A 23,845-nucleotide genomic window follows, 5' to 3' on the forward strand; every position below is an offset into this window, starting at 1 on the left:
TTTGTACTATGAAGTTCCACACAACTTTGCCAGGCGCATTGTGAACATGGTAGCAAGGAATGAAAATCCTTACATGAATCTGCTATGCACCATTCCTAGTAGATTTTTCTGTGGCTATCCAAGTTGCCTAGGGCATGAGAAAGAAAAGAAGGCACAGACAGAAGTGGGGAGAAAATTCAGTGAGTATTACTACAAATACACAGAACAGCATTACAAAATAGTCAAAAGACAGAAAGATGGTAGTTCTCAAACTTTCTTTCCAAAAAAACCAAGTCTTGTTACTTATCTACACAGAGATCTTGTCAGACACGTGAGAAGGCATTTTCAAGTCTAAAATAGCTTAAGGAGTGACTTGATCACAATTTATAAGTACCTACACAGGGAACAAAAATGTGGTAATAGAGGGCTCCTCAATCTATCAGATAAAGGTATAACAAGATCCAATCCCTGGATGCTGAAGTTAGACAAATTCAGACTGGAAATAAGGCAACACATTTTTAATGATGAGGGTAATTAACCTTTGGAACAACTTACTAATAGTTGTGGTGGATTTTCCATCACTGGCAATTTTTAAATCAAAATGGGATTTTTTTCTGTAAAATATGATTTAGTTCAAACAGGAATTAATTCTGGGAAGCTCTGTGGCCTGTAGGACGCTGGAGTGGATGATCACAATGGCCCTTTTTGGCCTTGGAATCTACGACATTATGGAGTCTAATATATCTTTAAAATGTATGACCACAAAACAAATCAGATTTAAATAATCTATTAAACTTGTTTGTAATACAGAATCATAAGATAAGCTAAGTATTTGTCTTTGTAAGTTAAGCACTTGTCCTTTTTCTTAAATTGCAATTTGAGATTAAAAACCTGTGATCCTCCAGTCAAAGAATTTGATAATTTCACAAAAGTAACCAGAAAATACTAGTGCAGAGCTGAGAGTCAGACCTTCTGAGTTCTAATCCCGGTTCTTCTACTGACTCACTATTGCCTCAGGCAAGTCCCTCCACATCTTTGCCTCAAGCTTCCCCACCCTTCTTAAACTGGAATAATACTTACCAGCTCACAGGGTTATAGTGATAATGAACTAAGTCATGTCTAAACATGGCTTTGAACTCATACAGTGCTATATATGTGCAAAGTACTGACAGGAACTCCACTTGATCATCACAATCTTGAACGATGAGCAGGGTATCAATTCATTTCAGATGAGAAAGTGCTGTTTTACACTGAGGACACCTGTTCACTAAGACTGGAATAAACCCACCAATTCATTTCACACAGATTCCCCAAATAAGTTTTGACGTCTATCGATTTAGGAGGTATGTAAAGCAAAAATCAAGAGCTCAGAGTTTCTGTGTTACACTTGCAAGATATTTACTTCTATATTGGGTAGGCTGCAATTATCTTTGATACCAGGAAATGTGCTTTGCTAGAACCCCTCCATAAACTAACTGGCTTTGACATAAACAACACTTAAGATTCAGCAGGGATACGTCAATATAAAACTAAGCAGCATGAAAAAATATGGAAGAGAATACACCTCTACCTCAATATAACGCTGTCCCTTGGCAGCCAAAAAACCTTACCGTGTTATAGGTGAAACCGTGTTATATTGAACTTACTTTGATCCACCGGAATGTGCAGCACCCCCGCCTCCCGAGCACTGCTTTACTGTGTTATATCCGAATATCAGGTGGCGTTATATCGAGGTAGCGGTGTATTAAATTATTGTGCTGATATAGTCTGACTTAAAGTTGTCAGTGTTCATTTTTGTTTCTTTGCAGATGAGAATGGTTTAGGGTCAGTCACACTTTGCTACATTTGATTCTCACTTTAAGACTTCTGAATATTTGTGTATTCTACATATAATCAAATCTGAAGATCAGTTTAAAGAATATTTTTATTTGTGCTCATGTACTTACAGTACAGTACTTTGTATTTTGAAAGAATTACAAAAATACATGAACTATATTTCTACATTGGAGTAAGACATTTAAATTCAATAAAATCTATATCTGTGATTCTTTTATTTTTTAAGGAAAGTTTACAGTATCTGTCCAGATACGCTTGGTGAAGTTGCAACAGTAATTCAAAAGAAGTGACCTGCATAGACCAGATTATTCTTCAGTGCCAAAAACATCCTCTATTAGGGGTAAATATTTTATCCTTTTCACTGGAAGGGATGGTGGCTGCCCACTCCAGTCATCTTCATACTGAAAGTGATAAACAAGAGGACAAACTTAGAACTCCATTTTGAAAACAAAAATAACTAGAAATGTCACAAAATAATGTTAAGCAAGTTATTTCATTTCTACATGCAAATCACCTGTGGAAAAAAAACAAATTTGTAAAGCATATCCTCCTAAAGAATATGGTATCGATTTTGATCAATGCTGCTGAAGTTTTAATTAAAAATATCCCATCATCTCCACTTCAGCCCATTTTTTTAAATTAAAGACTAGTGTACTGTTTTGTTCAGTTAGACACCTATACTTCACAGATATGTAGGTCAGCTAAGAGAACAAGTCCTTTGTAAAAGCAACAAAGAATCCTGTGGCACCTTATAGACTAACAGACGTTTTGCAGCATGAGCTTTCGTGGGTGAATACCCACTTCTTCGGCTTGCATCCGAAGAAGTGGGTATTCACCCACGAAAGCTCATGCTGCAAAACGTCTGTTAGTCTATAAGGTGCCACAGGATTCTTTGTTGCTTTTACAGATCCAGACTAACACGGCTACCCCTCTGATACTTAAGTCCTTTGTAGGAATTGTCAGCTTTCAAACTAGTAGACAAAACGAAGAAGAAATGTAAGTTATAAGATCAAAACTTCAGGACTAAATCACTGAGTACGAATACAAACTGAAATTTTTGTTTGTCAAATATAATCATCTTACACCTAGACAAAATGACTGTAGTGCATATTAAATCACAGCTCAGATAAAGATTCAGCTGAGAAAGTCAAAGAATCAATAAAAGGATTTACATTCTGGGTATCTTCTCTTTCTTCTTTTGTTACTCATCTTTTCATTAAAATGTACTCATCTAAAATAAATTCATTATTATATATTACAGCTAACCAACAAAATAATAAATTGAATAAATAATGCCACCACAGCCAATTTGGATAATTTACTAACTTGTTTGTTAATGTACTATAGTTCCAGATATCTCAGTATGTTATGTAATGTACAGCTTTTTTTTAAAAAACAATTAATGCAGAAGTGATTCTTCTATCTAGTGAGATAACGGAATACACCTCTGTGGCTTGGGGCAGGGATTGTTGTTGAGTTTTTTTTGTTCTGTGTTTGCAAAGTGCCTAGCACAATGGGGTCCTGGTCCAGGACTGAGACTCTAAGGCACTACAGTACTGCAAATAATAAAATGAGAATATAACCAACAACTTCCATCTTTTTTACCTTGTCTGCAACCTTGCTCCCCTCAAGTCCGTTCACTGTGCTGCCACTGAGATGGTCTTCCTAGCCTGTAGCTCTGTCAGCTCACTTTCTGTAAGCTCCACTGCCAACACAAATGTCTTTTCCTGACCTTTACAATGTAACCCTGTCCAAATTATTCCTGGTATTTTATTATACTGATCACAGCCTTTGTTCCACTAAAGATGCCAACCCTGACTGACTTCTTGGTTCACAAATGCCTTTGTCTTTTCTCCCTTGCTGTCCCATGTACACTGGAAAAATTCCCTGCCAAAATCCATAAAACCAATCCTCCCTCAAATCACCTCTGCCATGATGCCTACAAAACACTGTCATCTGATAACAGTGAGGCAAAGTAGCAAGCTGTGATCACAGCCACTGATTGGCTTATTATGACTACAAACTGAACACACTGCCTCTCCTCACTACCACTCAGGTCCTCCACCCCCTATTCAAGGTTCACTTCAGGCACAACACCTACAAGAAATCAGTCAGTGCCCAATGACTAGTCTGAGACAGTTGGGCAAGCAGCCAATACAGCTAGGAGAAAAATATGAAATAAATCACAAGCCAACATATTTGTATATTTTTCTGCCTCTTTCACCACCGCCCCCTTCATATGGTGCTCATCCTCTTAGTTTTGTAAGTGCTTTGGGTCAGAAACTGCATCTACCTCTGTTTGCACAGCATCTAATACAACAGTGCCCTAATCCTGACAAGCATCATTGGATGCTATCACAACATAATCATTGAGTAATATCTTTGAGTAGAATTCTGAACCCCCTGTTTGAAAAGTGCCCTCATCTTAACATGGAGCACATACTTTTAAAATCTGAAACATATCCAGTATAATGTGGATGTTGTAAAGATATGTACAGGATCTTGCTTAGATGCATACAAGAAATTTTTTCTGAATTATGCAGTCCAAGAAAATGACACCAAGGAAAGCTTAGCAACTCAGCATCACTGTGCCCTCACTAGTCCCTATAGACAGTTTTATAGGCTCCAGAAGAGTGAGCAAGTAGCGAATCCACTATGTTGTCAGGATGAAAACACAGCACTTGCATATAACTGGTGAAAACATGCAGCTGCTGAATTTAAAATGCAATGAACCCTACGCTTCTAAACCAGCAGAAGCAGAGGAGACTAAATGAAACACATTCAATATCAGCAGTCAAGGGCTGGGTCAGAAGAGCGATGTTATATGCGCACTAAGATGCTTTGGATTTCTTTGCTATGACATTTTTTAAAAAATCAATTTGATTGGATTATGCACAATGCTATTTTAAACCATTCTATTCTCACACCAGCACAAGACAGCCAGGTCAGATTAATCTTTGCCGTTTCCTGAAATGACATTTTTACTTACCCTAAGTACTAGGCTGACAGAGACATATTAGTTGATTTCTCCATACTACTCCCACTACCTACCAAGGAAGTGGTGTATTCTGTGCGAGTTTCCACAGAGTTATAGAAAATTTTAGGTACATTTTGCAGTGTCAGTGGAGTTTGTAGACTTAACTGATAATTGTGACTTCTGAACATAAGGTTTTTGTGTAATAGAAAGTGTGAGCACCTGATAGTCATGCCCTTGTTCACAGGAGAGCACAGCCCTTTTCCTTCCTATATTTCCCTAGAAATCCATTAGAGATGTGGCATCCACTGTGCACAACAGAGTTACAGAGTTCCCGTGCCTTACACTGGTTCTCTGCTTCGCCCAATCCTTCACAAGAGAAACAAACTGCTTGAAAAACCCAGACAAGATCCATAAAGATTGAGTCCCAGATATTATTTGTTGGATAAATCAATGATGTTAATATGTTTTGACTGAACGACATCAGCGGCAGCATGAACGGGGCTTTCAGGTTTTGTGCACTGCTTTTTTGTTTTCAACGTCTTAACTTTACCTTTATAGGAACCTTTATTGTCTGGAAAGTCGGAACTGGATTCTCTCTCCAATTCAGCCCATTGACAAACTTCTTATAATCTACTTGTTCCTTGCCATCTTCAAACCTAAAAGCAGAATATTTATATATATTTTGATTCAATTGTGACCTATTTTAATATACTTTCCATATTTTACATCACACAACAAATTGCATTTTTGATAATTAATTAAAAAAATTAATATAGAAAATGGACAACAGGCCAAGGAGAAGACTCTGCAGAATATGTCTCTCTATTGTACTATATATTACACTTCATATAAAACTTTACTCTTCATTGTTGTCTGTCACATAGGACTTTTCATTGTCTTTAAAGTGTATTAGAGTTCAACTCATTTCATTTTTTAAACATTACTATTAGCCAATTTTTCTTCAATACACGAATGTTATGATCAGTGGAAGCCTTATAGTTTTGGGATAAAGAGTGAAAATCTTCTTGGAGGCACCCTGTAAAATCCTGTCTTCATGTTTAGAAGAGAACCTGCTGGTGCTATAGACACAAGAGAATATAGCTGATCTGGTTTATTTTGCTACTTTGATTTATAATCCTTTCATAAAAATAAGCACCCATCCAAAATGCTCTGGGCACCCATTTTGTGATCACCAGTGCTGTGTAGAGCAGGACAAATACTTCCTACTTTTTGATTAAGAAGCAAGCATGCACCATAAAAGTTGACAGGCATTAACCTTTGATTGCACATATATCTTAATATGATCTATGGTGCACACACATTGAATTTCATAAGCCTTATGACATGTGATTTGTTTTTGTTTTTATTACCAACCTGTAGTATTGCTTTCAACCCTCTGAAGAAAAAGTTAGAGTACTACATTATGTTGACATCCTAAAACTTCATTAATTAGAACCTTTAAAGTTGTATGTTCTCAGTATATAGGTTGGCCTTTTGCTGGTTTGTGGAAAGTCAAGATATAATCCACAGCACAGACTCAGAGTTGTACAAGTTAACCGAGCAGTTTTTTTATATAGGAAAAGTGAAAGAATTTAATTACTTAAACCTATACTGGACCACTTCTAAGACTGTATAGGTGCAATCCAGTGACTCCCACTGACTTCAACAAACACTGGATTGGGGCCAAAGTCCTTTGATCTGACTGTGAAAGCACCCTGAACAGCTAGGAACGCTGTCTTTGAATTAATACCCTTAACTAGAGCGAAAATTTTCAAGCCTGGGCGCTGAAAATTAGGCTCCTAAATCCATATTTAGGCAGCTATGTAAAAGTGGCTTGAAAATATTCCAAATTCATACTGGTATATGGTAGGTGGATACAAATCCCTTGACTCCCATGGACTGCACCCACTTACACAGGTGAATTTGAATAAGGAGATGCCTTATTTTTGAGTTATGAGTTTGGAGCCAAAGGTACTAGATGGACTGGAAAGAGATGCCCTACATTTGAATGATCCGAGTTAATATGAGTAGCTACTATAATGCTTTTCAGTAATAAAGGAAGTTAGATTTGCCTCTCCCAAAAGGAGGCAACTAAGATCACTTGACACCTTGTCCCCCTTTAGTTTAGCTCTAGAACGTCATCAAAGCATTTGAGGTTAGAATATGTTATAAGATTCATTCCTCCCCACAACACTTGGAGAACAATTTTCTTTTCTTTGGCAGAAGACAGACCGCTCTTGTTTGTGGCCTCTGCAAAATGTGTTCACCTTAGACTATCCCAACATGTAGAAGCCTGCTTTATCAATTTGTAAGAACGTAGTGCTGAGTGACCCAACCTGTTTACAAATGTTTCTTTTCCAGCCAGGAAAGTTGCAACCCACGTGTTCTTTTTCTAGATAGCAATATTTACAGAGCTTAAGTTCCTTTGTTTTGAAAAACACTTTATTAAAATGTTAATCTGATAGCTGTAGTAAGTACTATGTCACTTTGACTTAACGGAATATTTGTCGAGTATGCTGTGCTGCTACTTCAGTTTGTTTGATAGCTTCTGTATATTCTGGGTATGAATAGGTGTTTAAGTTGGTTATAGGAAAAGATTAAAGGACTAACACAAGCTGGTTTGTACAACTAGTCAGTATGAGCTAAGTAATGTTGGTGGCTAACCTGTGGTAAATATATTGATTAGCATGTACCCAACAAATGTATACTGTACCGCCTGTCTGTCATAGGGTACTGAAAACCAAAAAAATGTTTGTAAAAGGTTAAGTTCTAAACATTGGTACCTGCAAGTTCCTTAAGGCCACAGTAGAGACAGGTGTGTCTATGGTGCCAAACACATTGAGCTGGAGAGAGAGTATAGCAGGATGACCAGGGGTGCCTTCTGAGTCCTGCTGTCTGCCTCAAGATCTTTTTTTGTTGTGGATGGGGAATTATGCCCACCATACTGGAGGGAGCATAGCACCCCCAAAATATACAGATTTCTGAGGGTAGGTTGCTGGGTAAAAGTCACCAGGGCACACGCACCAAGAGATAGCAAAAAAGCAGAGAGGTCCTGGCCTGTTGTGGGATGGAAGTTTTTCATAGACTCATCGAGTCCAGTCTCCTGCCGTCATGGCAGGACCAAATACTGTCTAGACCATCCCTGATAGACATTTATCTAACCTACTCTTAAATATCTCCAGAGATGGAGATTCCACAACCTCCCTAGGCAATTTTTTCCAGTGTTTAACCACCCTGACAGTTAGGAACTTTTTCCTAATATCCAACCTAAACCTCCCTTGCTGCAGTTTAAGCCCATTGCTTCTTGTTCTATCCTTGGAGGCTAAGAGGAACAAGTTTTCTCCCACCTCCTTATGATACCCTTTTAGATACCTGAAAACTGCTATCTAGGGACAGAATTATTTTGGCCCAAATCTCATTGCTCTGGCCCTTCTGAGGATCAAAGATCCTGTAGGTCTTCTCCCTCTTTCTGTTAAGCCAGGGGAGGTGGGGTGCTTAGAGTAATGTGTGACCCCCGGGGCGGTACCATGTAAAAACAAATGATCAGTTTTGCATTGTTCAAATTAAAATTGAAGCAAAACGTAATGGATTTGTTATGCATTGGCTCATACACACATGGAAACTTGGGGGTTATACAACGGAACTAAAAAACATCCAGCAAACAGCTGCAAACTGAAGTTGCTGCATTTTCCACAGCTCTACTCAAAATGCATCTAGTTTTCATAAAGATCGTATTTGATGCATGTCTTCTAATGTCTTGTTCATCACTTCATTCCATATAGGAATTACAGTAAACTTTGGAGTTACAGTGAGTGGGCCTCCTGGCACAAGGAGCAACCACTTGGGATATTAGGTTCCAGAGGCATACCCGCTCCAGCCCTCCCCAGCCTGGCAGCTGCCCCCACAGGCTTTCCTGAGCCACAGCTGCCAAGCCTCCATCTTCCCTAGAAGCCCACCACAACCACCTCACAGCAGCAGGGCTGAGAGAAACCACCCAGATGTGTCCATAGCAATTATTTAGCATAAAACTTACAATATTTTTTTAAAAGCCACGAGATGTGTGCAGCACAGATGAATTAACTCATGATCTTATATTTGAAACCTTTGTCGTACATTCCCTCTACCTGCTTCCTTTCGTCCATTTTATCTTTCCTCATTCACCATGTCTCTAGTTTGTAAGCCCTTTTTAATTGTCAATTAGTGCACTGTTAGGTTCACAGTGAATAAATAAAAATAGGATCAAAAGAAAATACCAAATTTTATTTGTCAAGCATTTTAATTGTGCTTGTGTATTCAACACGCTCGTTGTTCCTTGTATGTTTGCATAAATTTAAAGAAATGCTATAATAAATGTTGCATTTTACTGGTAGAAACAAATAGGAAGCCTCTGCATATCTTAATATATCATGGTAAAAAATCCGCACCTGCTCTGTAATTTTAAAAACTATATTTATACCAATGAGACACTAAGAATTGCCTTAGTACTTTCAATGCACTATAACTTTACATTATTGGCCAGGATTCTCTCTTCACTTGCTTAGATTGGGATGCTCTTTGGGACAGAAACCACGGGTGAAATCTTGGGCTCATTGAAGCCAAAAGCAAAACTCCTGTTTACTTCAATGTGTCCTAAATCCTTACTCTGTTTGATAAGTGCTATGGACACCTGCGGTATTATATACAAATGTTAAATAATAGATATTTATGGGTATTAACTTTTAATTTTCTATTTAAAAAGTAACAATAAGTTATTTATCATTTAACCTCAGAAAAAAAATGCAAGCTGTAGGATATATACCCCCAGCTAATGCATTAGCTAAAGCTGCTGGTGGTGTGGGATTTGCCTCATTTTCCTCCTTAATATATTTAATAAATTCAGAAATGTTCATTACAAATACCCATGGAAACAAAAATCAAATTAGTCCTTATCCATAAAAACAGATGAAGGGCCATCAGTGATAAGCGGCACTGCTTTAGATTAAACAGTGGACTTTCCAGAAGTGAAACTGGCTTATCAGCAGCAATGCTGCTGTGTTAGATGTTTCATGGCTTTTCAACCTTCATGAGAAATGAGGGGATGGAGGGCAAGATACTAAATATCCTTCAACCACTCCTATTACCTGCAAGGTAGAGTTTGAGGGCTCCCAATAAACTGGAAATTAATTCCAATTAAATCCACTACAGGAAACATCTTCCTAACCACAAACTCCAAATAAACAAAAAAGTCACTATTAAATACACATCCTTACTGAAGTGGTACCAACTGCACAAGCCTTTGTTTAAAAATGTAAATACTTTCCTCTTATCTGTAACATAAGGTCTCACTGCATACACTGAGATCTTTCATTCAATGAATCTTTTTCTTATCACTAAAATTACTCACAGTCCGTTATCATGTAAAGCAACTTTTAGAATGAAATGATCTTCCAAAAGATATTAAGCATCCTCCTTGTCATCTAAGCTTGTATATTATTTTAATAATAATTTTAAATGAAAGGGGTTTGGTGGATTTTTTTTTTGAAGCTGACTCCATTCAGCCCCCCTTTATAAGAAAAGCTGTCAACTTTCAAAAGCTTTCCCTAATACCAACCAAGATATATTTATTTTTGAAGCCTGTGATGTATCAGGTCTGTCAGTGCTTCTTTGGTGTTAGTAAATAAAGGAAAACTCCACTTCATCCCTCCTCTAGTTGCATCTGTTCAATCACAGCCTTTGAGACTATGAGAATTCTAACTCTAAATGCCAATTGTCCCGATGCACTTTTTGTGCTGGACAGCTTGGTGGGAATTCTAAAAAAATGAATTTTATACGTCTTTTGACTGATGCTTGTGACTCAACTGTCAGAAGTGATGAATGGCCAGAAATCTGTAGAAGTCATCCATCTGGCTACCACAGGGAGCTCCTCTAAATGCTTTTGGTCCATAGACAAACTGAGCTTAGAAACAATGGTCCTTAGGTTTCTTAAGGCAGACTTGCAGGTAAAGAATGACTTTAAAAGGTTTCTCCCCTAAGCAGTGTCCTGTGAGCTTGGTGTGGAGGGCTAGATTTGGGCATTAAGGATTTAAAGATGGTCAAACTTTCCCTCACCTTCCTGTTTGTAGAGAATCCTGTCATTCAATGGTAAATCCCTGAAGAATACATTGAATTTCTGCTAAAAGCTAGAAGCTTGTATGCATGAAAGCATCTATTCCTGACAAGAAATAAGACCTCCCTCTGCTTTTGACCTGATGCTAAGAGGTCTCCATATCCTCAAAATAATTTTCTTAATGATTTCTAGTAGGGGAAAAGAAGGGACCAAAGACCATATTCTAAAACTCAAACTAGACCGCTGGCCAGTTGGCTTAGCCCTGCTTCAGAGCAGGGGGCTGGACTTGAAGACTTCTCAAGGTCCCTTCCAGCCCAACATTTCTATGATTCTCTTCCTTGTTATTTGCAAATGTTTACCAGTATGAAGACTCAAAGAAGTGCACGGAAAGATTCAGCACCACGGCACATACACAATTGTGTGAACTGCTGAAATTCTTACAAAATATTTCTACAATTTATGTAAAATACTCACCTACCATTAAACATACATTACATTACAGTGCAAGTGACTTGTACTCACACACAACGTTTTATCTGGCCTTGACTTACATGGTCAGTAAAGCTCGCAGAAGATCATCAGCCAATGGCAATCTGAAGGACTTGCAAATAGTCCTGCATTTCTCATGGGGCAGCAACCCACATCTGCACAAATATAAAATGAAGTGAAAAAATGTCCTTCATGTTGTCTATCTTCACAGGTTTAACAACATGGAAGCAAAATGTATATTTCAAATGAATGTATTGTGAATAAGGAAATAATATAAAACTTGTAGAAAATCTAAGGATAAAAATGAAAATCGTATTTCACACAACTTCACTTTTGCATAATAGGAAAAGCCAACACTTTACACACATAGCCCTCTTCCCCTGAAGTATTTAAGTCACATGTATAATACAGGTGGAAAGTATACTTTTACAGATTTCTAATTCTAAATCTATGATCCTACAAAGCCAGGACAAACAATTTATGTAAGTGATTATTTTGAATTAAATAAAAATCACAGTTTTTTTATTTTTTGTTAAATGTCTATTTTTCCTCTTAGATTAAAAAAATGTTTTTCTATGGTGGCAGGGCCAGGAACATAACTATTTCACAGGCTACTCAATACACTTGAAATGATGCAGACTCCATCAGCAAATCAGAAAGAAAAAAAGGAGGATAGAGAAGCAGTCTAGTTCTCATCCATCCTCACGTGGCTCCTACCAGAAACCAGATCCTTTGAATGCATTCATTACATGCTAGGCAAGAGAGAGACAGAACCTGGGTCTCCAAATAGAATTTTACCAAATCGTGAACCAGCTTTAAAAAAAGAGTCAATTATTAGCTTGAATTAAATATAGAAATCTTACTTTTCACGGTCATTGTATATAAAGGTAACAGACAGTTGTCCGAAATTCTCAAAGCTATTTTTCTTTAGCTGTTCTTGAGCCACTGCAAGAAGGAAATTGATGTCCATTTCAAACTCATTTTGCTCGCTGTAATGACGTCCAATGGTCATAATTTCATGTTCTGACAATTTTCCACCAGTGATATTCACCATCAAATTTCTGTTAGCAAGAAACAAATAAATTAAATAGAAAAATAAAGCAAAACAGTCAATTAAAAGCTGAGTATTTAATGTAATTAAGAGTTCTGTGAAATTAGGTGATGTACTGTACTCAATTTGTGATGCTGATATTAAGTCCATATAGTTTAACATGAACTCAACACTACTCAAGAAACTGTTTTAGAAATTACCTAAATTTTAACTCTTTAGAGAAGAGACCATTTCTTCCCACCGGTCTGTAGAATACCTAGCACAATGCTGGTACTATACAAATCTTTGTAATCTCTGAAGTACCTTGTCACAGCATTGTCTTATTGGAGTCATACTGAAGATAGTATTTATTGTATCACTGTCTTTGTCCAACTACTGTACACGATTTTATTTCATCTTATCAATTGAAAACTACCTTCCACCCTACTTGATCAGATATTTGTAGAACTATGAGCTAGCAACACAACCACACTTACGTCACATACGTAGAAAATACATAAAATAGGAAAACAGGCGAGGATACTGCCAAAAGGACAGAGTCATAGAGCTAGGCACGCAAATGGGGCAGAGGTGTAAAGTTCCCAGCACAGAGGAAGTGCTGTGAAAGCTGGCCCCACCCCAGAAGCTCTGATTGGCAGACGGATAAAAAAACAAGGAGCTGGGCAGAGAGATGTCAGGAGCATGGCTAAGCCTTGCACTATTCTCTGATAATGCAGCCCTTAATAGACAACAATTAATTCATAGCACAAATACATACTGCCCCACACACACACACACACACACACAACTCTACCACAAATTTAATGATTTTTGTAACTGTTTCTTTTAAATGATTTGCTTTTGGGGGAGCCCTGCCCAAATAAAAGTGTCAATCCAGGGCCTATAAAGTCTAAATTCTCAGAGCTATTCACTAAAGGGCACCGAACACAACGTACTCTCTGCTTTGATTCAGCTGATTCACTCTGAGCTGGACTTGTACTAAGTAACACAGAAAGACCCTTTATTTACAATGACTGGAGATGAACAACAGGAGAGGACAAGGCGTGCAGAGCTCCAGATAAATCTTATTTCCAGACACAAGCAAACTGAGCATTTGTATTTGAGTGCATGAAATACAACACTATACCAAAGCTTGGTTCCCGCCCTTGTTATTATGTGTTTTACAGTAACGCTCAGAGGCCCCAATCAAAATTAAAGCCCATTGTGCTGGGCACTATACTACCACCATAGAAGACTATCCACACCCCAAACGGCTTACAACTAAGACCCGGATCCTTCAATGATTTAAGCATATGCATAACCTTACACATATGAGTAGTCACACTTCAGTGGGTCTATTCACATCCACACTTAAGTCTTTGCAAGATTAGGATCTAAATAAGTCCTTCCATATGTTTTCTCAACTCAGACAATGAAAATCAAAGCACCAAAGATTTCCTCAGATGAAATTATTTTCTCTTTTGGGATTTAAGGGACTTCCTAGGGTTACTATGATCTGAAGAGTGCTGAAGACCCAAAATTCCAACTCAGAATTTTATTGACTTCTCCTGCCAGGAAACAATGTCAAGTAACATGAATCTTTCCTATGCAGTATAGCTGTAGTTGTGTGGGTCCCAGGAAGTTAGAGAGACAAGGTGGGTGAAGTAGCATCTTTTATTAGATCAACTTCTATTGGTGAGAGGGACAAGCTTTCAAGGCACACAGAGCTCTGTGTGGCTCAAAAGCTTGTCTCTCCCACCAAACAGAAGTTGGTCCAATAAAAGATGTTACCTCACCCACCTTATCTCATAAATTTTCCCTGTACCTTAGTTTTCTTTTCTTTTAATTTTTTTATTCTATAAGAATGAATCAGATTGCAATCTAAGATTAGGAGGGTCAGAGAAGAAATTATAATTAACTGCTCAAGAAAACTTTCAGAAGATGAATGAAAGAGCAGCATCTTCATTAAACCCATGTGATTCTGCTATGTCTCTCACTGTAAATGGCCCTGCATATCACCTTCTGAAAACCAGAGGTCAGGACAGGACTAAGACAAAGTGTTTAAGTTTCCAGGCTGGTCTTTGCTCTAAGAACATAAGAATGGCTGTACTGGGTCAGGTCAAAGGTCCATCCAGCCCAGTATCCTGTCTGCCAACCGTGGCCAATGCCAGGTGTCCCAGAGGGAGTGAACCTAACAGGCAATGATCAAGTGATCTCTCTCCTGCCATCCATCTCCACCCTCTGACAAAAAGAGGCTAGGGACACCATTCCTTACCCATCCTGGCTAATAGCCATTTATGGACTTAACCTCCATGAATTTATCTAGTTCTCTTTTAAACACGGTTATAGTCATAATCTTCACAACCTCTTCAGGCAAGGAGTTCCACAGGTTGACTGTGCACTGTGTGAAGAATTTCCTTTTATTTGTTTTAAACCTGCTGCCTATTAATTTCATTTTGTGGCCCTTAGTTCTTATATTGTGGGAACAAGTAAATAACTTTTCCTTATTCACTTTCTCCACACCACTCATGATTTTATATACGTCTATCATACCCCCCCTTAGTCTCCTCTTGTCCAAGCTGAAAAGTCCTAGCCTCTTTAATCACTCCTCATATGGGATCTGTTCCAAACCCCTAATCATTTTAGTTACCCTTTTCTTAACCTTTTCTAATGCCAGTATAGCTTTTTTGAGATGAGGAGACCACATCTGTATGCAATATTCAAGATGTGGGCGTACCATTGATTTATATAAGGGCAATAAGATATTCTTCATCTTATTCTCTATTCCTTTTTTAATGAGTCCTAACATCCTGTTTGAGTCCTAACTATCCACGATGACTCCAAGATCTCTTTCCTGACTCGTTGTAGCTAAATTAGCCCCCATCATATTGTATGTATAGTTGGGGTTACTTTTCCCAATGTGCATTACTTTACATTTATTCACATTAAATTTCATTTGCCATTTTGTTGCCCAATTACTTAGTTTTGTGAGATCTTTTTGAAGTTCTTCACAGTCTGCTTTGGTCTTAACTATCTTGAGCAGTTTAGTGTCATCTGCAAACTTTGCCACTTCACTGTTTACCCCTTTCTCCAGATCATTTAGGAATAAGTTGAATAGGATTGGTCCTAGGACTGACCCTTGGGAAACACCACTAGTTACCCCTCTCCATTCTGAAAATTTACCATTTATTCCTAACCTTTGTTCCCTGTCTTTTAACTAGTTCTCAATCCATGAAAGGATCCTCTCTCTTATCCCATGACAACTTAATTTACATAAGAGCCTTTGGTGAGGGACCTTGTCAAAGGCTTTCTGGAAATCTAAATACACTATGTCTGCTGGATCCCCCTTGTCCACATGTTTGTTGACCCCTTCAAAGAACTCTAATAGATTAGTGAGACATGATTTCCCTTCACAGAAACCATGTTGACTTTTGCCCAACAATTTATGTTCTTCTGTGTGTCTAACAATTTTATTCTTTACTATTGTTTCAACTAATTTGCCTGGTACTGACTTTAGACTTACCGGTCTGTAATTGCCGGGATCACCTCTAGAGCCCTTTTTAAATATTGGTGTTACATTAACTATCTTCCCGTCATTGGGTACAGAAGCTGATTTAAAGGACAGGTTACAAACCACAGTTAATAGTTCCGCAATTTCACATTTGAGTTCTTTCAGAACTCTTGGGTGAATGCCATCTGGCCCCGGTGACTTGTTACCGTTAAGTTTATCAATTAATTCCAAAACCTTCTCTAGTGAGACTTCAATCTGTGACAATTCCTCAGATTTGTCACCTACAAAAGAATGGCTCAGGTTTGGGACTGAAGCAAAGAATTCATTTAGTTTTATCGCAATTACTTTATCGTCTTTAAGTGCTCCTTTTGTATCTTGATCGTCCAGGGGCCTCACTGGTTGTTTAGCAGGCTTCCTGCTTCTGATATATTTAAAAAACATTTTGTTATTATCTTCTGAGTTTTTGGCTAGCTGTTCTTCAAACTCCTTTTTGGCTTTTCTTATTACATTTTTACACTTAATTTGGCAGTGTTTATGCTCCTTTCTATTTACCTCACTAAGAGTTGACTTCTACTTTTTAAAAAGATGCCTTTTTATCTCTTACTGCTTCTTTTACATGGTTGTTAAGCCACAGTGGCTCTTTTTTAGTTTTTACTGTGTTTTTTAATTTGGGGGTATACATTGAAGTTGGGCTTCTATTATGGTGTCTTTGAAAAGCATCCATGCAGCTTGCAGGGATTTCACTTTAGTCACTGTACCTTTTAATTTCAGTTTAACTAACCGCCTCATTTTTGCATAGTTCCCCTTTCTGAAATTAAATGCCACAGTGTTGGGCTGTTGAGGTGTTCTTTCCACCACAGGGATGTTAAATGTTATTATATTATGGTCACTATTTCCAAGCAGTCCTGTTATAGTTACCTCTTGGACCAGCTCCTGCGCTCCACTCAGGACTAAATCAAGAATTGCCTCTCCCCTTGTGGGTTCCTGTACCAGCTGCTCCAAGAAGCAGTCATTTAAAGTATCGAGAAATTTTGTCTCTGCATTTCGTCCTAAGGTGACATGAACCCAGTCAACATGGGGATAATTGAAATCCCCCACTATTTTGAGTTCTTTATTTTGGTAGCCTCTCTAATCTCCCTTAGCATTTCATATTCACTATCAGTGCCCTGGTCTATTTAACAAAGCTTCTCAATAGTATGAACAATACCTCTGATGATTCTTTCTGTATATTCTATTTATTTATTTCCTGTTTTCTATGCTGTATGATTTGGGATTTGTAAACAGAATAAATAAATGCTATAATTATAATTCTGCTTCACTGCATCATATCTAAGGATGTATCTTCTCAGTGTAACTTGAGGAAAATTACACAAGAGAGGATCTGCATTATGGAGAAAGCTATTTTGACTCATTAACTAGGCAGACAGGAGTATATTTGAACTGTAAACTTCAGAGCATAGTGAAATTCTTGTCTCATTCTAAGACAAGCCATGAAGACTGTAGTACTGGAGCATAAACTTCAGTGTCCCTTACAGCTACAGGCTGTCATGCAGGTGTGTGCATGTATTAAAAATATGCATTTTGTAAAGGTCTCTAAGTGTGAAATGCTGTGAAAGATTAAAAGCAATAGTAACATATGAGAAAATAAAATAAAAGACATATGTTTCCTCAAAAAAATTGACTTTTTATAGAAGCAGAGAGGTTTTCTGTTTGCTTTGGCATAAAAATATTTCCCCCCCCGAATGGTGGAAATATTTCCAGGCAGTTCTATAGTAATGCATATATTGCAAAATGGAACGGGACGACATGGTTAAGATATTTCCAATCTGTGGATACTCCCCTGTCAGAATTGGTGGGATTCCACTCCACAAGGGGGTTCAGAAGGCCAGCAGTTGCAGGTGATGGGCAGCCCTTATGAGATACAGCTCATCCCTACAGGAGCCCTGCACCTCAGCACACATGAGGTATGAAGAGGAGGCCTGTGGTGATCCATGTGAGAGATGAGGCTAGAAGATCTACTGCTTTGTGAGTCCTCCTCTCCTCTCACATTCATGGAGGAAGCTATTGAAGCATCGCTGCTTAAAGAGTAGACCACAGAGCGGCTCCACAGCTTTGGGGAGAAAATTCATCTCATTCCACACCCCTCTCACACTGCCCTGCACACAGCTTAGCACTCAGGCTGTTCACAGCTGCACAGAATTCGGGCTTCAAAAAATACACAATAAGCTTACATGTAACAAAAGCTACACTTCCCAGAATAAAAACCTTTCCCACTATACCTAAGTGCAGTCAGTCCTTCTCAAGTCTGCCACTCCAATTTGGTAATACAAGTGCTAGAGACTTTGACACTTTATCAGTGCATGGCAGAGAACAACAAAACACTTCAGATAATTAGTTCATAATTTGGACCAAAGCAAATATTTAATGACCAAGTTATTTGGTTTTTAAACAGATTATTGGGCATGTGCAATAAACTGCTTACTCAAATGGTAAGGTTTTTCAGCATAACATCATCAGCTTGGTGTTTTGCCCTTTCTTACTGTAGTAGTAAGACCAACCATCTCAATGCATTTAATGGTCTAATATCTTGACTTTGATCATGGACTAACACCTATTTGATCTCAATAAAACCTCTAACACTGATCCTTGAGTACCTTGAGCAAAAAGAAGGTGCCAGTGGCATTGACTTCTCCTGGTATGAATCTTACCTCTCTAGATACTCATTTTTCATTACTGAAGATGGGGTTTCATTCTTTCGTTGATACTTCTACTATAAAATATTACAAAGACCTGTCTTTGGCCCTTTTCTTCTCACCTATATCTCTTCTAATATAGTTCATCAGTAGTTTCTATCTGAGCTAACATTTCTATATGGATGACATCCCATGGTACATCTCGTTATTTCCCATTTATCTACTCAACTTATCTCTGAAGCGCCTGATATCATCATATATTACTACTCAAAGTTTCAAAAACTGAAGTCCTAAGTAAAACAAACTTCTCTGTCCCACAGCTTTGACTTTACTACCACTCTCCTTAGCTCAGACCCCTCCTTTACCACCAAAGCCAGAAATCTTGAAGCTGGCCTTGATCCTGAATTTAATTTCCCCTTCCATATATAACTTGCCTATAAATTTGTTCATTACCACCTTTGGATCATTGCCAGAATCCAGATGTCCATTAACCCAGCCTCTGCTCCAATACTTATTCATGCTTTAATCACTGCCTGAGTGAACTACTACATTCCCCTCTTAAGATCTTCCTAGTTTGTTTCCTACACTTCAAGGGGCCTGGATTCAGTAACCAGGCTATCATCTTGCTCAAAGAATCAGGACTCAATTAACCCCATTCTCTGTTGTTTCCTATCCATCTCTGAATTCAACTCAAAATTGCCTTCCTGATTTTCAGAACTTCCAGCTGACTTGGCTGACCCTACCTGTCTGCCCATACGTTTACCTACTCCCCTGCCTATGCAGTTCTGATCTTATTCTCCTGTGGCCACACTGCTAACTCCACAGAGAACAGCCACATTCATTTGTGCTGTCCAAGCTATTCAAAATATTCTCTTGTTCTAAGCCAGAATCACTTCCTTTAAATTCACCTGAAAACCTTCCTTTGTATTGCATTTCACACAAAGTCCTAAAACTAGTGGAAATCAAATACAAGTCATCTATCACTTAACACACAACTGTGCAAAGAGCTTCAAGAAACAGCAATGCTCTGTACATTTCTTGAAAATCACCCTAAGTCAACGTTAAAACTGAGAATCCCTCGTTCTTACCTGAAAGGGTTATATTCAATCACGTTGCTGTGTTCAGGGTCAGTGGCTGCAAAAATCTGCTTGATCTCTCTGGAACTAGGTTCTCCTATAGCCTTCAGTTTGTTCAGGATGAGGCTGATATTGGCCATTGGGAACTTAATGGATGGGGAAGAACAGAAAATGCTCAGAAAGGCATTACTTAGTTAATGTATACACAGTGTTATGGAGATGTAAGGCACTGTATAATTGCTAAGCATTATCATCCTCATTGTCTCATCTCTAATGTGCAGTACATATCACAGCATTTTCTATGTGAGTTTGAGAAAAAGCCAACTGCTGAGAAAATTTGCTTTTTACTGAAAATGTTAAAAGCTCAATAAATGTACTTATCTGTTAGACCTTCAGAAAGCTTAGTTTTTAATTACTGAAAACTATGTCCAGTCTTGCTTCAATGCAACATCAAAGCAGGTAGAGGTACATTTTAAAGCACAAGTTTAAAAATTATTTTTGCCCTTACTGTCCACTGCTGCATCCCACTTAATCCTCATTTAATACATATGATCAATTTAAAATAAACCTTTTCATCCTTTGCTTTGGTGAACAGCTTACTGCAGTCCCAGTGCATATGCTCAGTCATCTAAACTTGTCATTCACACTGGGTTCAGCACAGATTGTATTATTAGGAACCAATTTTTCTCAGAATGTAAGATGAACATTTCTTTCAACAAGTGGCATTCTTCCCGATTAGGCCGTTCCAATTAGACTTGAGCACTTAAGCTTCAAATTCAGTATTCAGTTTTGCTATGTTAAAACCCTGTACATAATTTGCTTGCTACTCTTAAAAGTGTGTAGTCAAGAAGAATAAAACTTTGATTTTTATTTTTTGGAATAAACAGTCACTTAACAGATGCTGAATCAAGTTCTAGAAAGTCAGACATGCTCTGCAGCAGAACATACAGTATAATGAAACAAATGTAAAACTGTTTTCTCCCATTTGATACACGGTGTTGTTCTGAGTAGCAAATATTGAAATTAGATAAGGCTGGCAATTAAGGACCTAACCATGAGAAGTTGGGCCTGACTCTCAGTTACACTTAGAATAACTGCGAGTCAGGCCCAGCATCTCTTAGGCATCTTTACATCACCCTGGTTATGTTAAAAGCCCTAAAAGTGGGTGTACCTTAAGACCCTAATAACATTGCCTGAGCAGCACAAAGGGGCCTTAGTGTAATTAACAATCACCAGTTCGAATTAACCTACCTGCTAGACAGGACATGCACACTTTGTCATTTACGACTTGTCTACATGAACACTTATTTTGCAGCAAGCTGGAGTATGAATCTACCCTGCACTAGTGCATGGCAGGTTAACTATGGTGTGTACCTTGCTGACACTCATTAACAGTTCCTTAAGGTGCTTTGATCTAGTCTTTTCAACTTGGCTAAAATATGCAGAGCTGTGTGGGAACTGGAATTTCTAATTTGTGGGAAATTCCTCAGTTTCTAACTTTGTTTTCATTCAAAATCGGAACAAAACCAAACAATTTCAAAATTTCCCACAAAATGATATTTTTGAAAATAATTCATTTTGGATCAATCAAAATGTTTCCTTTGATTATGACTTTTTACATTTTTATAAAAATGAAATAAATTTCAAAATTAAAATCAAAATACTCTGCTCCAAAAAAATAGAAATGTAACTTTATCAAAATGCCTTTTTTTTTTTAAATCTAAACAAAAATGCATCAAAAATCAACACATTTCTGCAGAAAGTTTCTGTTTTGGCATAATGGCATTCTGTAATGGAGAAATGGTCAGTTGGAACTTTTTTGACCAGCTCTAAAAACAGACACAGATGAGGAAAGTGATCAAGGCAAAGGAAGGAAACAGAGAACTAAAGATTAAAGAAATATTGAATTTTAAAATAAAAGGATTAAGAATAATCTTAAAACTCTCTTCCTCTAGAATGTATTTATTTTTCATCTGTTTATCTCCAACTTTTGCTCAGGTAAGTGAAGTACGTGACTCCCTGGACCACTGTGACAAATTAGTATACTTAATCCTAATATTCAGTATTCAAATACCATGCATAAATCACCTAGGCATCAATACAACAGTAAAGCTTATTCTCACCATCTGTTTTAAAATCTTATCTGCAAGAATAATAGTTTTCAAAACTCATTTTTAAAGGACTGTTTTCTCAATGTTTCTTGTTCATATTCTGCCAATTGTAATGCTGATATATGCATTCACTTAGTCTGAAAAACTAGGATCTCATTTATTTGCTTAGGGATTAATCAAACGCAAACAGCAGCTCCAAAGAACATTTGTAGTTTAATGGTGCACTGTATATTTTGGAGCATAGTTTGGTTATGATACTAGGAGTACAAACAAATTGCAGGGAATAAGAGGTGTATATAGCTTTATCTTTTTACTAATACATAACAATTAAAACACTTTATATCAACAATCACTCTACAAACAAATAATCCTTACTTCACCAAGTGAAGTAGACAATGTTAGTATCCTTATTTTACAAAGAAACAGAGGCTGAAAACCTGTTTGTCTCACTCAGATGAGTAGTGCATGGGGCCCAAAGGCATTAAGGGCTACTCGACCATGACTGGGTAGTGGAATAAGGATTTCCACCCTCCCACATGAAAACCAGTGTTAGGCGTACCCACCCCTGGGATCTGGGACTTCGGCACAGCAGAGTCCTTGAATGGCTGCTTCTTGCCCCCCTTCCCTTTCAGTGAGTAGGTGGTCAGGGAATAGGTAAAGACCTGACTAGAGTAACACTGTCCCTCCCCCGCACCACCACCACCACATCCACCCACCCACCCACAAGATGGCAGGACACAAGGCTGGAGGGAAATCCCCTTTCTTGTTAAGGACTGATTCAATATATTCTTTGCCCTTCCCCACCTGCCACTGTGGGAAAGGGCAGCTTTGGAGAAATTATGACTCAGACACACTGAGTCTGAGACACATTTCCTTCTGTGATCCACCACAAGCAATGCAACTTATATGCTGCACGGAACTGTGTCTCAGGGCACAATCTGGCCCTAAGCAAGTTGCTCAAGGTGAGCATGGCAGAGCAGGGGTTAGAACTCAGGAGTTCCTGATTTTACATATTCTTCAAATGCATTTTTAAATAATTTCAGAATAATATTTTCAACACTTCAGAGAAAAGACTTCCCAAATATGTACACCTACAGTTATAATTATTTCATCAGAATCTCCCTAAGTGTATGCTTCTGCACAGCATACCCAGACCAGTAGTCCACCCATAATACTCTGCAATTCTTTATAGCAGCTTGTTTTTATCTTCTCCTCAAGTTACTGTTTCTGCCAGTGCCTCATGTGACAACTGCTGTGGGAAGATGCAGCCAGAACAACTATGAGATACCTGTGTGGCTTTGGTTAACATTGACTCTGTTACCAGGACCATGTGTAAATTAACTGGCACAATAAAAGTATGTATCATCAGTTTTTCCCCTCCCTCTGCTAATTATTGCTTTCCTTTCTGAAAACAATGCCAGTGTCAGCAGATCATGAAACTCAATGCATCTGAGAGCTTGAATCCCCAGCCGTGAAGGGAATATGTGATATTTGTGACAAAGCACATGATCAGAGATTATATACATATATATACACACACACATACAGAGAGGGGGGCAGTGACATGATCAAATTGTTAAGATAAATAATTAAATGATGATAGTTCGGTACACATTTTAGTGTGAAGAAACATGGTAAACTTGGTTCTGAGAAAATTATATAGATAAGATACTCAATGCACAGTCCTGAAAGGCAAAATAAAATAGCAAAAGCCCAATTCACCTCATCTGCATGCTTCTCCATATAGTTGAAAGCATACTCATCAGCATCCACCAAAAGAAAGTTGTGACCATGGAAACAAACTTTGGCTCCAACAAACAGATCCTGAGCTTTGAAGTACTCAGATATTTCACTCTTAAAAAGCTCTTGCCCGGGCTTCTTAATACGACTTCTTTCCAGGAACTTCCCACCAAGTATCCCTGGAGGAACAGAATTGTAAATAATTAGCTGTACTTTGCTATTTTGTTTTTAAATATTAGTTTTCATCTTCAAGTTTCATCTCCTATACTCCCTCTCTCTCTCTCATTCCTGAAAAGGGCCATCTATAATCAGTGCCCA

General features: G+C 38.0%; 1 protein-coding gene across 3 annotated transcripts in view; it reads right to left on the minus strand.

The window, feature by feature from the left end:
- Positions 1-2,006: 2,006 nt before the first annotated feature.
- The window catches only part of EFHC2 (EF-hand domain containing 2), an 88,923-nt gene continuing 67,084 nt past the window's right edge, over positions 2,007-23,845 (minus strand). For all 3 annotated transcript variants that reach the window (XM_039532774.1, XM_039532095.1, XM_039533317.1), the window contains exons 10-15: positions 23,510-23,706; positions 19,689-19,822; positions 12,230-12,427; positions 11,429-11,521; positions 5,343-5,448; positions 2,007-2,216 (exon numbers count right to left, since the gene is read on the minus strand). In XM_039532774.1, coding sequence (XP_039388708.1) covers positions 2,121-2,216; positions 5,343-5,448; positions 11,429-11,521; positions 12,230-12,427; positions 19,689-19,822; positions 23,510-23,706 — 824 coding nt within the window. In that variant the 3' untranslated portion in view covers positions 2,007-2,120. The remainder of the gene's footprint in view (positions 2,217-5,342; positions 5,449-11,428; positions 11,522-12,229; positions 12,428-19,688; positions 19,823-23,509; positions 23,707-23,845) is intronic.

Source organism: Mauremys reevesii, linkage group 1 (assembly GCF_016161935.1).
Source record: "Mauremys reevesii isolate NIE-2019 linkage group 1, ASM1616193v1, whole genome shotgun sequence".
Lineage (NCBI taxonomy): Eukaryota > Metazoa > Chordata > Testudines > Geoemydidae > Mauremys > Mauremys reevesii.